The 17,285-nt window shown below is 48.7% G+C and overlaps 1 protein-coding gene across 1 annotated transcript in view; it reads left to right on the top strand.

The window, feature by feature from the left end:
• Positions 1-5,808: 5,808 nt before the first annotated feature.
• Positions 5,809-17,285, top strand: part of LMF1 (lipase maturation factor 1) — a 201,654-nt gene continuing 190,177 nt past the window's right edge. The window contains exon 1 of the mRNA XM_054080398.1: positions 5,809-5,989. Coding sequence (XP_053936373.1) covers positions 5,821-5,989 — 169 coding nt within the window. The 5' untranslated portion in view covers positions 5,809-5,820. The remainder of the gene's footprint in view (positions 5,990-17,285) is intronic.

Here is a 17,285-nt window from a genome sequence, read left to right as displayed (position 1 = left end):
GCTTCCTCCTACTCCAGAGATGCGCACAAGGAAGAAGTAGTGCCTGAATCCAGAACAGGGTACATGTCCTGCTTCATGTCTGGTTTTGTGGTCTTGCAGAAACCATTTCATGTCTCCGAAGCGTCAGTTCTCAGCAGAGCTGGTGGAGGGAGCCGCGCTTCCCAGCCTCGCAGACCAACCTGAGCTGGGCAAGGCTGCCAAAAGCAGAGACGACACAGGGAAAGGAGGGAGCTGGAGCACCTGGGAAACTCCAGTAGCTCTGGTTTCCCGAGAAGTTCACTCGTCCATGAAATTCAATGAGATTATGCTGGGACAACAAGAGGGTTCAAGTGGTGGCATCGTTTATCTTACAGGGTCTCATGTTTGAACTCTGTACGACAAAGCACCAGCAATGTTTGCACAGGGATGGGTAAAGGATGGAACTGCAAGGCAGAGAGTGCAGAGATCTCACATGATGGGTCATCTAGACCTGGCCTAATGCTTCTTTGTCCTGCCCCAGCCTGCTGCAGGGCAGGCGCTGACATAGGGATTTCCAGGAAAAGGGTGCAGATCTGGGAGAGAAGAACTGAGATTCCCATTACCCAATGCAGCCTTAAAGAATGCACCCAAGCACAGTACATTTAAAGAGGATTTGGTGGAACAGAGCTGGCTGTTCCTGACAGAAAGTGGGCACAGCAGAGCTCCACCAGCTGCCTGTCATTATGGGCAATATGGCTTTGTTTTCTTTAAAGTCTGACACAGTCTCTGATAAAGTTCCTGGCCAGCCCACACCAGCGTTGCTGGGAATCAGGCATTAAATACAAGCTCTGCTTGCTTGGCTCCATCACATTGTCACTTGTCATCTGGGAGCCCTCAGAATCCCTGTGGGATGGAAATGGCTTGACTTCCCATCCTAGTTCCTCTCTGCTCTGCCTATTTGTTAGGTGGGAATTTAGGGGGGGGTGGGGTGTGGAGGTGCGTCAGCTTCCAAGCAGTGAGAGCCCCGCTAATGTCGGGGAGGAGAAATTCCATCTTCAACAGAAGACGGGAGGTATTTTCGTTGCATGAGAGCACATGGGAACCATTGCACATGATGGGATCTGCTCTACAGTGCGCACACAGACAGCAGTGTGCATGCGGATTGCACTCCCTCCCTGGCTGGGAGGAGGTCCAGCCCAAAGGTGGGCTCTGTCGCTTAATCTGATCAAGTGCTAAAGTTATCATTTTTCAAAAACTGGCTGCCTTTGAAGTGCGAGCAGACTTTACATGGGAATTTCAAAGAGCAAATAGAAAGACCCTTACGGGGAAAGAAAAAACAACCCTGTATCAGATAAGAGTAACCTATGCGTCATGTTAAAATAAGCCTCTGACATCTGCAGGATTAATGCTCTGCCCAGAGGATACAGCCCTTCAGCAGCAGCTCAGAGATTGCTGCGAAACAATGTTCAGTCCTTTTTGGGAAAGCTCCTGATATCTGAAAAGGAAAAAAAAAAAAAAAGACCTGTAGTAACTTTCAACTACCTTTAATTAAAATAGCAGCAGCAGAGCTGAAAAGCTTCGCTCTCGAGATGAACCGCAGTGATGGCTCCAGTCCTACACTGTGTGCTCCCAAAGGCTCCCGCACAGAACCAGTGTGTGCTTGTGCAGTTCTTAGACTAAATTGATGTAGCTCAGCTGCTTGCAGATCAATTTAGGTCCAAAATTTGTCTCCTGTTCACATGAAGTGAGTCTTGCTCCCCCGAGCAATTCAGGAGTAAAAGGGACAAAATTTTTTTTGCAAATTTGAATGAACAAAATTTGCATTTTTTTTTCAAATTTGAATGATCGCTTTGGGTACTTAGTCCTCGGCATTGCCACAGCTCCCACCACCGTGATTAGCTGTGCTCTTGAAATTCTTGTTGCCACCTGCACAGCAGGGGTGAAAAATTACTGTGTGTGCTCATGAAAGTTGCTGTATTCCAGTCACTGTGTGCTCCCACCACAGCAAGAACATGTTTTTATTGCATAGCCTCATCCAGAGCCTGTCATTAGAGGCATTTCCATGGATCGTGAAGAGCTGGAGCCTTGAGGTTCCCATCACTGTGAGTGGATGCAAACTTGCACCCCTTGCACAGCTGCTGCGGTCTGCTGAGAACATGAGGGAAAGAGAGAGGCTTCAATATTAGTTTAATATTAGTTTTTTACTGTGTTAATGGGGTGCTTAGCTTCAGCATCCCTCATTTTTCTGGACAGGAACGGTTTGGCAGCTGCAGGACAAACAATGGAGGAACAGGTCCCCCAGCAGTTCTTTTCCAACCCATGAACATTTACCTGGCGTTGATACAAGAAACTCTGCACACCTGCACTGAACAGGGCTTCATTGACCTCCTTCTTTCTTGAAATGCAAGTGGAGAGCATGAGATTCCTAAGCCCTTTTCTAAGTTTCATCGTGGCGGCAGATATCAGGTAAAAAGGACATTGACTTTTAGAAAGCTCTGACTTCAGCATGAGTCAAAGGCAGTGAGGGCTTCATGGAAACCCTTACACATTACATTGGGCCTGGTGTGGAATTTCCGCTGAAATTAAATAGCCTTTACTAACAAGTGCTTTTAGGATCATTAATTTTTTCATATCCCAGTGGAAAAAGTTAACTATTGGCTTGTTCTGAATTGTGATCATGCAGCTTTCCCAGCCTGAAGTTGCACACCGTGGTGCTGGCAGCCAAAGGCTTGGAGGCAAAAGCAATCACAAATTTAAAAACGACAGCCTTCTCTTTCAGTCTCTGAAAATACCCATGCATAAAGACTAAAAAACAGTGTCAATGTATTATTTCTGTTCAACATTTTAAGGTATTAACAAAACAAAATTTGCTTTTATGGCACCAGCAACACACTTGTATGCATTACAGGTTAAAAGCCAGGTGAAACACTGGCAAAAGCTCTGTTCTTTCGTCCTCTGGGATCTTTTAAAATAAGAGACAACCACAATTCTGTTAATTAAGATTGCTGTGATTATGAATTAATTGTTTGTCCTATGGTACCACTTAGAAATCCCTTTTCTGAATCAGCACCCCCTCATTATAGATGCTGTACAAATACAGGAGGAGAAAACACGTAATTCTTCCTCTGAAAATCCTTTCCAGCCTTAATCCGGCTAACCCTGGAGTTAGAGATCAGATTTCCACAGGGAAGGATCAGGGATTTTAATGGAAAAAATGTATTACTGCTGGAAAACTCTTAACTATTAGAAGGAAGCTCCCAAATTCTTTGTGAGATCCCCATCTCTCATTTAGCAAAAGCAGCTGAATGCTCAGCGGGATTGTGTATAACTGCCTTATACATAATTGAATGTATGTTTTCTTTAGAGGAGCCCCCAAATGTTCACGTTGCTTTACAAAATAGTTATTTCTGCACACATTCGCTTTCTCTGTTTTATTTAAACCCAATTCCTGGCAGCCAGAGGGCCGAAAGACCAGACCTGAATGAACACAGAGTAATTTAGGGTGCCAGGGACTGCAGGGTTGAAGTGCTGGTGGGGACAGCTGCTGGGTGCTGTGACAGTAAATGCTTGTTTCACTGTCACTTTTGCAGCTGTTTGGAACACAGCAAAATAGGGTCGGGTGGGGGGACGCGGCAGCGCGCGTTTTGTTGAATGAAGATCAGCATCAATGATGCCTCAGCGCCCACTGTCTGGCCTGACATTTATGAATCGCTTTCCCTTTGAGACTTTAAGGCTCAGAGCTTCCCTCTTAAATATCTTGTTTGCGTTACTTGCTTGGTTTTCACATTGTTTTCTTTTTGGATACCTTGCTTTGAAAAAGAGGGAAACGCAAGGGAAAACCGTGACATGAAAATAAAAGCTGACAGTACATAGATAAGTGAGCAGAAAACCCAACACAGATGATGGTCCGCACAAAGCCACACGCCAGCAGGAGCTGCAGAACAGAGAGGAGGTCACTTGATGTTCTAATCTACCTTTTTATCACACTTTTCCTTTACAGCCTCACCCACCTTCCAGTAAAGCTAACGGAAAGGCTTCCATTGCCTCTTGTGAGAGTTGGATCGGTCCTTTAGAGGAACAGCATTTTCCTGCCATTTAATAGGCTTAAAACTCTGCAGATGGGATTGTTGCAAGGTGCTGTTGACACACAACATCCCCTGAGCAAGGGTTGGCCGGGTGCTGCATTCATTCTTGCTACCGCCCCAACCTGCGCATCTGGCAGATCTCAGAGCACTCTTTGGCAATGAAAACCATCACAGCTCCGTGTTCCCTTCCCAGCTCCAATTATTCCCTTTTTTTCATTTTTTTTTATTAAATCTTTAACCTAAACCCTCCGCTTTTCCTCAGTAATTTCCTCAATTATCCAGTTTGTTTTACAGACATTTCCATTTCATGTGGAATTTGCCATAAAAGTTTCATAAAGATCCCACAAAGCAAACCATTCGCTTCGATCCATTTAAATCTATCTAGCCAAGCCTCGTGGCTAATCCAAAGGGAGAGTGAAACGGCAGTATCCCACAGGCCTGTGACAAGCGGCTTATTTTTCTTTCCCTACACAATGAACCATTATGTGGGTTTTTTTTTCTAAGGAGAACAATGCAAGTAGCAGCGATGGGAAACTAGAAAAACAAGAGCGGCATTTAGATGGGAGCCTGAAAAAGCACTGAATAACATTACACCTGATAACAGATACTTTCTCAGAGACCACCGAATGCTTTAGTGCGGCGGGTTTGAGGGGAGACCTCATTGTGCTCTACAGCTTCCTCACATGGGGAGGAGGAGCAGGCGCTGAGCTCTTCTCTCTGGTGACCAATGACAGGACCTGAGGGAATAGCAGGAAGATGTGATGGGGAGGTTAGGATGGATATTAGAAACATCTCCCATATGAAAAGAGGCTTGGAGTTGGAGTTGTTCAGCTTGGAGAAGGGAAGGCTCCGGGGAGATCTTAGAGCAGCTTCCAGGCCAGAAAGGGGCTCCAAGAAATCTGGGAAGGGGCTCTTGATCAGGGCAGGCAGGGATAGCATGAGCGGAATGGCTTTACATTGGAAGAGGGACAATTTAGACGAGCTATTAGGAAGAAATTCTTCACTGTGAGGGTGAGCAGAAACCAGAGCAGTGTTGGCTGCCCCATTCCTAGAGTTTTCAAGGCCAGGTTGGATGGGGCTTGGAGCAACTTGATCCAATGGGAGGTGTCCCGGGGGACTGGAACTAGATAGGCTTTGAGGTTCCTTCCCACCCAAACCATTCTGTGATTTCATGTCCCCTGGATTTATGTTCCTTAAGCATTGAGAATCACAGAATAGTTTGGGTTGGGAGGGACCTTAAAGATCATCCACTTCGAACCCTCTGCCATGGGCAGGGACACCTCCCACTGGATCAGGGGTCTCCAAGCCCCATCCAACCTGGCCTGGAACACCTCCAGGGGTGGGGCAGCCACCACTGCTCTGGGCAGCCTGGGCCAGGGCCTCCCCACCCTCACCGTGAAGAGATTCTTCCTCATGTCCAGGCTAAATCTGCCCCTCTGTAGTTTATACCCCTTCCCCCTCGTCCTATCCTCACAGGCCTTTGTGAACAGCCCTTCTCCAGCTCTCTTGTAGCCCCTTCAGGTACTGGAAGGTCACTATAAGGTCTCCTCGGAGCCTTCTCTTCTCGAGGCTGAACAACCCCAACTCTCTCAGCCTGTCCTCGTAGCGAAGGTGCTCCAGCCCTCCCATCACCCTTGTAACCTCCTCTGGACCCGTTCCAACACCCCCATCTCCTCCTTATATTGAGGATTCCAACACTACAAACAACAACAGTCCACCCCTCCTCCCCATCTCCCCCATCCCATCCCCTCCCGCGCATGCGCGGTCCCGCCCCGCCATGGCCGCTCTCGGCGCGGGGCTGCGGCGGCGCCGTTGGGGGGGCAGCGCGGAGCCCCCGCCGCGGGCCGGGCCGGGGGGCGGTGGCGGCGGGCAGGGGGGGACCCTGCCCACGGGCACCTTCTGGCTGACCCGCATCGTGCTGCTGCGAGCCACAGCCCTGCTGTACTGTGAGTGTCCGCGCCCCGTGCCCGTCCCTCGGCGCCGGGGGGAAGGGGCTGCACGGGGAGACGGGGCTGCGGGAGCGCTGCCCCCCGCCCTGCCCCGGGCACCCTGCCCGCCTCCGGCCACACCGCTGCGGCTGGGGGGGCTTTCATTTTGCAGGCTTGAAGGAGCTCTTCTTGCCTTTTGCCCGAGCCCCGGTGTCGGGGTGCTTTCATGTTTGCAAGCTTGAAGCAGCCCTGCCTGTCTCTCACCCAAGCTCGGATGTTGGGGTGCCTTCACTTTGCAAGCTTTAAGGAGCCCTGCCCGCCTTTTAGCCCAGCCCTGCCGTTGGGGTGCTTTCACTTTGCAGGCTTGAATGAGCCCTGCCTGCCTCTCGCCCAAGCCCTGGTGTCTGTGGAGCCCTGCCTGCCTTTAGCCCAAGCCCCGGTGTCGGGGTGCTTTCATGTTTACGAGCTTGCAGGAGCCCTGCCTGCCTTTAGCCCAAGGCTTCGTGCTGGGGTGTTTTCATTTTGAAAGCTTGAAGCAGCCCTGCCTGCCTTTTACCCAAGCACTGGAGCTGTGAGGCTTTAATTTTGCAAGTTTGAAGGAGCCCTGCTTGTCTTTAGCCCAAGCTGTGGTGTTGGGGTGCTTTCGTGTTTCCAAGCTTGAAAGAGCCCTGCCAGCCTTTTGCCCAAGCCCTGGTGTTTGGGTGCTTTTGCGTTTGCAAGCTTGAAGCAGCCCTGTGTTTTACCCAAGCACTGGAGTTGGGGTGGTTTCACTTTGTAAGCTTGAAGGAGCCCTGTGTTTTACCCAAGCACTGGAGTTGGGGTGCTTTCACTTTGTAAGCTTGAAGGAGCTCTGCCTGCCTCTTGCTCAAGCCCTGGTGTTTGGGTGCTTTTGTGTTTACAAGCTTGAAGCAGCCCTGCCTGCCTTTTACCCCAGCACTCATGTTTGCTTGAGGGAGCCATGCCTGCCTCTTGCCTAAGCCCTGGTGTTGGAATGCTTTCATATTTCCAAGCGTGAAGGAGCCTTGTCTGCCTTCTACCCAGGCTCTGGTGTTGGGGTGCTTCTGTGTTTGCAAGCTTGAGGGAGCCCTGCCTGCATTTTGCCCAAGCACTCGTGTTTGGGTGCTTTCATTTTGCAGGTTGAGGGAGCCCTGCTTACCTTTTACACAAGGATTGGTGTTGGGGTGTTTTCACGTTTGCATACACAGAGCTTGAGGGGACCGTCTTTCTTCTTAACATGATGGGTGACAGCACTGGAACGGGCTGCCCAGGTTGCTTCTGGAATCTTCTTTGGAGATATCCAACCGCACCTGGATGCACTCCTGGGCAACCAGCTGCAGGTGCCCCTGCTTTAGCAGGGGATTGGACTAGATGAGCTCCAGAGGGCCTTTGCAACCCCCACCATTCTGGGATTCGGTGGCTGAGATGTGAAATGGGAAGATGCCCCATTCCTGGAAGGTGTTAAGGTCAGACTGGATGAGGCTTTGAGCAACCTGATGCAGTGGAAGGTGTCCCTGCCTACAGCAGGCGGGGGTTAGACCTGGATGAGCTTTGAGGTCCCTTCCAAACCAAGCCATTCTATGATTCCTTGGTGGGGTGAGGCCCTGCAGCTGATGGCTGAGATGGCATTGGGTGGCATTGGCGGAGCTGGAAGGAGAATTTGCCCACACCATGATTCTGGTACCTGCAGAGTTAGAAGTTGTTTTTTCTTCAAGGTAGATGTGAGTTAACTGTGCAAGAGAAGAACTCCTTGTCTTACAGAAGCGAGTCTTTAGCATCTTTCGTAGGACCGGAGAAATCCATCATCCTCAGATGCCAGTGCTACCCATTGGGACCTGGAACGGTTGTCACCTCCCTCAAGTGTCCTGGGGGAGGTTTATATTGGATATTAGGGTTTCCTTACTGAAAGTGTGGTGGAAGATGCTGCCCAGGGAGATGGTGGAGTCACCATCCCTGGAGGCATTCAAAAATATGTAGATGTGGCACTTGAGACATGATTTGGTTGGCATGGTGGTGTTGGACTGGATGGGCTTAGAGATTTTTTCCAACTTTAGTGATTCTATGAACAGTGAAATGGGTTTCCAGCCTCGGCTGTGCTCGTTTGGCTCTTGCTTTGGCAAGAAGCACGGAGAGCCGTGCTCAAAGCCCACTATTGCTCCACTTAAAAAATATTCACAGTGAAACCTAAACTGACATGTTACACACTATGTTACAAATTCTAAACTTGCCCCAGATTTGTCCACAAAATCGTTAGGATTTGTAGGCTGCCAGCCTGCTTGGATTATTTTGCATCAAACCCATGCAGAAGTTGTAGTTTTGTATGGTTTTGACACGTGCTCTGTTTCTAGTTTGGTTTCAGCTCTCGGTGAAATGCGGGGTTATGACTCTTTCAGTCAAAATGAAAGCGATTCCGATATTCCCCCGTGTGTAAATCCAGACTGCTGAGTTTCCCATAGCTCGGTTTGCAGTTTTCTTTATGAAAAACTGATTAGCGTTCTCCACTGTGTGTTTGGTGGAGGCCGCTGCATTCTGATCGTGAATTCTGGGGCTATAATTTGCCCCATGTGGGACAAAATGTAGGACTAAATGCTGTCCTGTAAGGTGGTGGTGTATTTGATGGCAAGAGAGGGAATGGGAAGGGAGCAGACAGTGGCTGGAGGGGTGGGAGTCGGCCAGGAGAGTTGATGAGACCCAGGAGGTTGAAGGGAGAATCAAATGAGTGGGACCTCCTGGTAAGTCGGAGACCTGATTTAGGACAGCAAGAGCATTAAGAGGTGAAGAGCAAGCGTCCGAGTTGCAGTCAAAGTAAGTCACAACTTGGAGGTGATTGAAATGTATGGGCTACAGGGAGAAAGGAGGAGTGAGCGTTTGCAAGCTGGTGAGTGAATGTGGAGTGAGAGCAAACAGAGGCAGAACAACTGGGTTTGGGAACACCTGTGAGTGTCAGAAGTGGGGAGGAGACCCCAAAATGCTTCCAGAGACCACACTGAGGAAACTTTTTGGAAAGAGGTGGGCTCAGAGGAAGAGGTTTGGGTCCTTGAGCTGAGTAGGAAGATGGCTCTGTCCTTTGTAATGGAAGAGGTGCAAGAGAGGTTTACCTCTTTGTATGCAACTTCTGCTCGATTGCCATCAGGTGACAGTGATTTCTGCTCGATTGCCATCAGGTGACAGTGATTTCTGCTCGATTGCCATCAGGTGACAGTGATTTCTGCTGTTTGTTTTCATCCAATAACAGCCAAAAACCCTGCACACACCTGGGCCAAATTTGACACAGGTCAAATACCAACTCGGGCTCTTGTTTGTAGTAGTGTTTGAGCTCCAGTTCTGCTCCCAGGGCAGGGGAGACACTGCAGAGCCTCCAACTTGAAGCACTCGTGGAGTGAAAACTAATCGTTGTGTCTGAGATGAAGAGGTTGTGAACAGGCAGATTCCTCTGTCGAAGGCACAGTGACATGGCTGACAAGGTGGGATGCTCTCGAGGGAAGGTAGGTTGCCTTTTGATCTCTTCTGAGAACCTGAGTTTAGCAACAGAAGAAAACAATTTAAAGCCTCTGTGCCAAGCACCTCTTCCAAGCTCTTTTCTGAAGATGGAACCGTTTACTCTGACAGATGATTTTTTTTCCCAGACGTGGCTATTCCGTGCACGCTGAGTCTCAGACTTGTTGAGGAAATGGTTGATGGTGTTGTGACAGTTTGACATTCCTCAGTCCTCCTTCTTCCACTTCACCCTTTTAAATGTAACCCTTTCATTCCTGCTCTGTTAAGCAACAAATCCTTTGGGGGCACCTCATGCTGAAGTATCAGGGAAAGTGGTCATGCCCTGATGGCTGCAGCTCCTGCTTATTAGTGCAGCTGTGTGAGCTGAAAGGTTGTTTGCACTCGTGGGGGAAAGGGAGGGATGGGAGAGTGAGGAACCCTCTCAATAGATTAGAGATAAACGGTTTATCTGATTTGGGGTATACAGTGATGCTGAGATGAGGGGCAGAATCACTAAGCGTGATGAGGGGTGCCGATCACCTCCTTCCTGCTTTTCAGCTCCTGAGAGGTTTTATTGCCTGATGCAAGCTGGGGAGATGCTTTTACTTTGAATTGTCTCCTGTGGCAGGAAGACAGGTAGAGCAAGGCTGGTGTGAGGTGCCCACCCTTCTCCCACACTCCCTTTGGTTATAATTGCCCTCCTCTGGTCATTAAAGGGGGTTTCCAGAAGCAGCAAGAGCCTGGGAAGTCCCTGGCAGAGCCACTGGTGTCTGAGAGGTGGGTTAGGGATGGGAAGGTGGGAAAGGATCTGATGATTTGTGGAGATCAGTGACAAACCACCTGCTGCTTGCAGAAATGGGAAGGAAGGGAAGGTGGATCCAAGCTGAAGGCACTCAGTGAGGTTTGCTCTTTGCAGAAGGGCTGTGCCCATGGGGTCCTCCCAGCCGAGCACGGAGGCAAATGAATGCCTGTCTGTGCAATTCTAGTTTTAACAGTAGCCAGCACCATGCACTTATAAATTAGGTGACACAAGTTCTTATAAGACAGCCCTCAGAGGCATTGTCAGATCTGGGACCTCTTTCTCCACTTTACCAAGTAACAGTGGGCAGACCGAGCTGTGAAACCCTTCTGGAGGAGGAAAGTGTGAGGTAACACACTGAGGATGAGAGCAATTCTGTAGGTCTGAACCCTGTGCTCTGCGGCCCAGACTCCTCTCTTGATTGCTGTAGAGGCATCTTTGCATGGTACTGGTGTGCCAGTTGAAGAGACTTGTCTGTCACTGGCTGATTGCCATCTCTAATACAGTAATTCATGGGACAGGGAGGCTTGGAGAAATGCCGTTTTGAGATCTGAAGGTTTTCCATCCTGCTCTTGCCCTGTGTGTTTGTTCTTTGTGGCAAGGATTGACATAGTGTAAGTACAGAAAGTCTTTGAGGTTTTGTTGGAAGTGCTGTTACAGGTAAATAACTGGTCCCAAAGCTCTTGAGAACAAATGTGTGTTATTTGCTCCCTTCACCCTCCTTCTAAATCATGGTTAAGTGCCCTTTTCAGATGATTGCTATCATCAGATTCCAGCTGCAGAAGTTTAAGTAATTAGATACCACCCCTTCCCAATTTCAGCCAGGCTCTGTAGAGTGCTTTGAAATAAAAGCTATTATTTAAATCCAGTTTATCTTTCTTCTCCTTCTGTATTGTTTAATAGTAGTCTTTTCTCTCCCCAGAGCTAGAGCTATGGGAGGTTCAGGCTACTTCTTCCTGATTCTGAAATCTAAAGCTTTCTCAGGGGAGTTGGCTTCTTGCAGGCTTCTGGCTCTCCCCGATGTCCTTCCTCTTCTTTCTCTCTGTTATCTCCTCTGCTTTCCCCCTTCTCTTCCCTCCTTTATATTAAAAGGCTTCCAGTAGCTTTCAGCTTGCCTAGTAAGGTTTAAAGGTTTAAACACCACATCTTTGGGTGTTTTTTCTCCCCCGAAAGGTTTTATTTCAGCATGGTGTTTCTTGGCAAGCTTGCATGAAGAAGACAGTGTGTTAGCACTGTGTCCTCTCAGGAAGGGACATCCCTGCTTAAACCTGCATGGAAGAGCTGTGTAAGTGAGGCCGAAGCATGTTTAGTCCTGAAAGGTAGAGTCATAGCAAGCAGTGATAGTTTAAGGGAGATGATAATAGAAACTGAGAAGGAGAGAATCTGTCTTGCAGTTTGTTGTTTGCCCAGAGCTGGTCTGGAGCAGAGGAATCTTTTTAAGGTGTCCTCTAGCTACAGGGTGACTGTCCCTGGTGTGGTTTTGAACCTGTCATGAGACCCCACCTGGAGTATTGTGTTCAGTTCTGGAATTCCCAACATGAGAAGGCTATGGGACTGTTGAAATGAGTCCAGAGAAGGGCTACGAAGATCATCCTGAGGGCTGGAGCACCTCTGCTGTCATGACAGGCTGAGAGAGTTGGGGTTGTTCAGCCTGGAGAAGAGAAGGCTGTGGGGAGACCTTAGAACAGCTTCCAGTCTGGAAAGATCACCTCCAGGAAAGCTGGGAAGGGGCTTTTTACAAGGGCCTGTAGTGACAGATGAGGGGGAATGGCTTTATATTGGAAGGGGGAAGATTTGGATGAGATCTTGGGAAGAAATTCTTCACAATGAGGGTGGGGAGGCCCTGGCCCAGGCTGCCCAGAGCAGTGGTGGCTGCCCCATCCCTGGAGGCGTTCAGCGCCAGGTTGGATGGGGCTTGGAGCAACCTGGTTGAGTGGGAGGTGTCCCTGCCCATGGCAGGGGGTTTGGAAATGGGTGATCTTGAAGGTCCCTTCCCACCCAAACCATTCTATGATTCTACTGGGAAGCCTTTTAGCTGTGCCGCAGCCCAGTCTGTTCTATTTGCTTTCACATGATTTCAAACAAGAAGGCAATGGAGAGAGAAGTGCTTAAAAAGCCTCTGAAGCCACCACCCCACAGTCCTGAGCTTTGCTGCGAATAGCAGTAAACCAAAGAAGCAGTAGGAACACACTACATCATTGTGTGTTTGTTTGTGGCTGTAGGGTTGCAGGATGAAAAGGAGGTGCTTGGTTTCATTCTGCCTCCTTGCTCAGCGCTGCGGTGTTGTTGGTTCTGTGTTGCAAGACTTCGCAGGGCACTTTATCAATTGAAAACTCATTTGAATCGTTTCTCTGATGATAACAAGAAGACCATGCGTATTCTCTCAGTTCTTATTTTCAGTAGTACAAGCTCAGCTCGCTGGCATCCAGCAGAGGACTGTTTTGAGTGTTTTATTGGGTCAAAGGTGCACTTGATATATGGTTCCAGGCAGGGTTTGGGGGGGTGTGTGTGTGTGCAAAATGTAGTTTGGCTTTCATGCGAAGCTCCAAACTCTTGGTTCATTTCATGTGGTTTGGGCTTTAAGTTCTTTTAATGGAAGGAGAGAGAGAGCCATATGACTGGAAAGTTTTGGATTTCATATCTTTTAAAATCTTTACAGAGCATGAAGAGTGGGATTCTCTCATTCTCTGACTATGACAGGGTGAGCCTGGACTTGGGGAAAGGGATGGAGGTGGCAAGGCAATCTGGATAGACCAAATCGTCTCAGATGGGTGCCTCTTGCGTTGCACGCTTGGTTTGTGTTTATTGGTAGCATGTGGGTTTGAACATAGATTGCGCTCGTTTTTGGGAGAGAGAGAGGGGTGGAACAGGAATTAATGGAAAAGTACAGTAAAGCACCTTCTGAGGTGAGTGAAAGTAGTGAAGGTCTATTAGCAGTTGGTGACAATTTACTTGTATTACTTCTGTAAAGATGAGCTCGCAGCAGGTAGAGGAGCGTGCTCCCATGTGAGCTGTCAAAGGCTCTGTCTGCCTCTTGAGTGGGAGGGAGCACGGGTGTTGCTGAGGCTGTGTTTTTTTCTGTCTGCAAAGGAGTGAGTAGTAGGAAGAAGAATAGCAAAGTGCTTTAGATGGGATGGAGGAGATTGACACGGGCTGGGGCTGAAGGTTCCTGAGTCCAGGAAGCATCGGTGAAAACAGTGAGCAGCCACAGGGCAAGGTGGTGGTGCTTAATGTTGGATTTGGACACATCTTGATTATGCTGTCACTTCATAAGATGCTACCAAAAAGCGAGGGTCACTCTCTGGGGTTTGGCCTGCCAAAGGGTCTGGAAGGACAGGGTGATTTTGGATCAGGCTCTGCCTCAGCTTGCTCCATCTAGGGGAATCTGTTGTGGTCTCCTCAGTGCGGTAGCTGCCTGAGCTGGTGGAGGAAAGCTGCGTGGTGTGTAGAAATGCAAGTGTTTGTGCTGCTCTTAAAGGAGAACTAAACACCAAACTGACAGGAGATGCTGATAAATGCATTGTCCAAAGTTTGCACATCTGGGAGTCAGGCTCACTGAGGCAGCTTCTCCTAAGTGGCATGCGGAGTTGGGCAGCTCTCTTGGTGGCTGAGATGCTTCCCTCTTGCCTGGTTGCAGTGGTGCTTGGCAGCTGCTGGTTCAGGCTCCCTTTTGGCATTCCAGCTTCCCCCCCGGGTAAGCTCCTTCTCTCTTTGCTGCCAGACATCAGAGTATCCTTGGGTTGGCATGAGACTCGCAGATAGCCATGAGCAGAGCTTTACAGAGTGCCTGGAGAGGCTGAGGCAGATGCAGTGCCATTGCTTGAGTGGAGTCTGTCCATGTCTTGGATCCCATGGTGTGGTTGAGCCCAGCGTGCTGTGTAGGTCGGTCCCCCCTGCACTGTCTGACTTGCAAATTCTGGCTTCTGCAGTACAACTGCTTGGCCACACTCTTTCTAGCAAGAAGCTGTAGGACCAACAGCTTCACAAGGAGAAGTGATTAATCTTGGCCATGCCCCAGCAGGGCAGTGAACATGCCAGCCAGTGCCCAAGGTGGAAGCAAACTCATTTAACCATGTTTACCTGGAGGGAGCAGGAAGATAGAGAGTGGAAAATCCCCAAATACAAGGCCAAAGGGAGAGGTTTCAGAATAGGGGTTAAGGGAGAAGAAGAAAAGTGCAGGCTTTGTGGGCAAAGGGGACTTTTTTTCCTTCCCTCAACTAAGCCAAGAGCAAAGGGAGTCTTATTGGAGAAGGGATCGAGTCTGTGTTGTTGTCGGTGTAAGGATATGGTTTCTTGAGAGGCGTCTGGGGAGAGGAAGCAATGACAAGCTGAAAAATAACTTCCTTTTTTTCCCCCCTCCGGATCTGTGCATCTCCTGTGTTGCTGAAATCCTGTGTGGAATCTGTCTTCAGTTTCAACTATTGCACGTGTTTGGTGATGCAGGAACCTGTGGGGTGAAGCCTCTTGAAGACTTCACTGATGCCTTGGGAGAATGGATCTGGATGATTTGGTGGTGGGCTTTGAGAAGCGGGTGCTACCTGCGGGATGTGCCCGTTGAAGGTGCCCCAAGAGGTGCTGGAGCTGAAGCACGATGTGGTGCGAGCCAGCAGCTCAGCCTGGGGAGTGTCCAGGAGAGGGAGCTGAATCCGGGCTGGAGCAGCACGTTTGGGGAATGCTGCATGCGTGTGAGCAATAAACGGCACTCACTGGACATGGGCCCTAACAGCTTAGGAGAGTGGTGGGTCCAAACGTATATGGAATGACCATGATTTGGTTTGGGTTTGACAAGCTCTTCATAGATGAGAATAGAATCCCACTGTTACCAGTGGGATTTAGTTTTGAAACGGTAATGTGCGAAATATCAGCGATGCAGTGTCTTGTGAGAAGCTGTTGTTTGGGGAGAAAACACCTTGGAGTCCAAGCCGGGCAATCTTTAGATGTGCAGCACATGCCAACCTATAATGCACTTTCTGCTGCTTTCAGACTTAAAAAGGCTGTGCTGCATTTTGTACGTATAGTGTGTACTTTTCTGCAATGGCTATAGTTTGTTTTTCCTAATTTACCCTTTCTTTGTTTATCTTGCAGGCTGTGCAGGGGTCTAATTTAGATTTTTTTAGCCAAAAACCTGCATAGCAGTTATGGGCTGGGGCACCATTTAGAGGTGAATTTGATTAGCACTTTAGGAAAATTGTGCAGCAAAGTGCAGTGCTAACTAAGGGGACTCGAGTCCTGGAGTTTCAAGGCAGAGTTGGTCTTTATACATGTATTTTTTAAACCAGAAATGATGATATTAAGCTGTCTGAGGCTCAGAAGCATTTTATTTCTGCTGGTTTCACATGTCAGGCTTTCAGATTACACAGTTGTGCCAAACAGTGTGTGTTGGTAGAAAAATAAGAATGCTCTGAAAATATCAATACATCAAAAGAAACGTGGCCAGTGGGTCAAGGGAGGTGATTCTCCTCCCCTACTCTACTCTCCTGAGACCCCACCTGGATTTCTATGTCCAGTTCTGGCATCCCCAATATAAGAAGGGTATGGAACTGTTGGAACGGGTCTGAAGGAGGCCATGGAGATGATCCAAGGGCTGGAGCACCTCTGCTATGAGGACAGGCTGAGAGAGTTGGGGTTGTTCAGCCTGGAGAAGAGAAGGCTCCAGAGAGACCTTAGAACAGCTTCCGGTACAGAAAGGGACTCCAGGAAAGCTGGGGCGTGGAGTGGTAGGATGAGGGGGAATGGCTTTAAATTGGAAGGGGGAAGATTTAAATTAGACATTAGGAAGAAATTCTTCATGATGAGGGTGGGGAGGCCCAGGTCTAGGTTGTCCAGAGCAGTGGTGTCTGCCCCATCCCTGGAGGTGTTCAAGGCCAGGTTGGATGGAGCTTGGAGCAACCTGTTCCAGTGGAAGGTGTCCCTGCCCATGGCAGGGGTTTGGAACTGGATGGGCTCTGAGGTCCCTTCCAACCCAAACCATCTGTGAATCCACTGGAGACCTTTGTGTGTGTTGCGGGGTGGGGGAAAATGGGACATTTATTTTTATTCTCTGGAGCTGTGGACTTTTGTGTTGTTAACTGAATGTCAAAGAAATGGGAATTCATACCTGAACTTGGGATATAGTTTCCCATAGTCTTTCCACCAGTGTTCCCACTGAGAGATACCAACCAGATGGGCACCAAAATTCCTGTTTGCAGAATGACAAATTCTGATAAGGAAGGGAACAGATTTGATCATTAACCAAGGAGGACTGGGGAAATAGGTTGACCTTTTGCAAGAGCTCTGGCAGTGCTGCATGTGATGTGGCTGGTTTATGGGTAATGGCTGAAAGGAGTGAGTTAGTTGCTGGGAGCAAAATGTATGGAGCATAATCCAGAAATTTTGACCTTTATCTTCTCTTTCTTTTGAGAAATGGAGACTACAGCAGTTATGATCTGCAAATTGGTAACTGGAGGAGATTCCTATAATATGAGATAATCCCTAGGAGCTGACCAACTTTCTCTCTAGAACATCAAATTCTAGGTCTATGATGTGTAATTAAATTGCTTATGTGCTGTTAAAAAAAGCATCTGGCTGTTCTAGGATTGTCCAGCATGAGAGTACAGACACTGTAAATGAGAGCACTGCAGTGATATGGAAAAAGTAGCAATTTAGGGGACAGGAAAATATTAAGACTTTGTATTTCCAGCCTACCAGGATGTGAGGGTCCAGAAGATCAACCTATAGTAAAATTGGTGTCTTTTCCAGTTGTCATGGAGAACCATGAACCATGCATTCTGGTTCTTAAAGGCGGCCTGCAGGAAAGCTAGTGAGGGGCTCTTGATAATGGAGTGCAGTGACAGTATGAGGGGGAATGGTTTTCAGCTGGAAAAAAGGAGATGGAGGCGAGCTCTTAGGAAGAAATGCTTTCCTATGAGGGTGGGAAGGCTCTGGCCCTGGTTGCCAGAGAAGTGACATCTGCTCCCTCCTTGGAGATGTTCAAGGCCAGGTTGGATGGGGCTTGGAGCAACTTGATCCAGTGGGAGGTGTGGAACCATGGGCAGGGTGTGG

This window comes from Cuculus canorus, chromosome 15 (assembly GCF_017976375.1).
Source record: "Cuculus canorus isolate bCucCan1 chromosome 15, bCucCan1.pri, whole genome shotgun sequence".
Taxonomy (NCBI): Eukaryota; Metazoa; Chordata; class Aves; order Cuculiformes; family Cuculidae; genus Cuculus; species Cuculus canorus.
The sequence above is the reverse complement of the archived record's forward strand: the minus strand, read 5'-3'. Positions and strand labels throughout refer to the sequence as shown.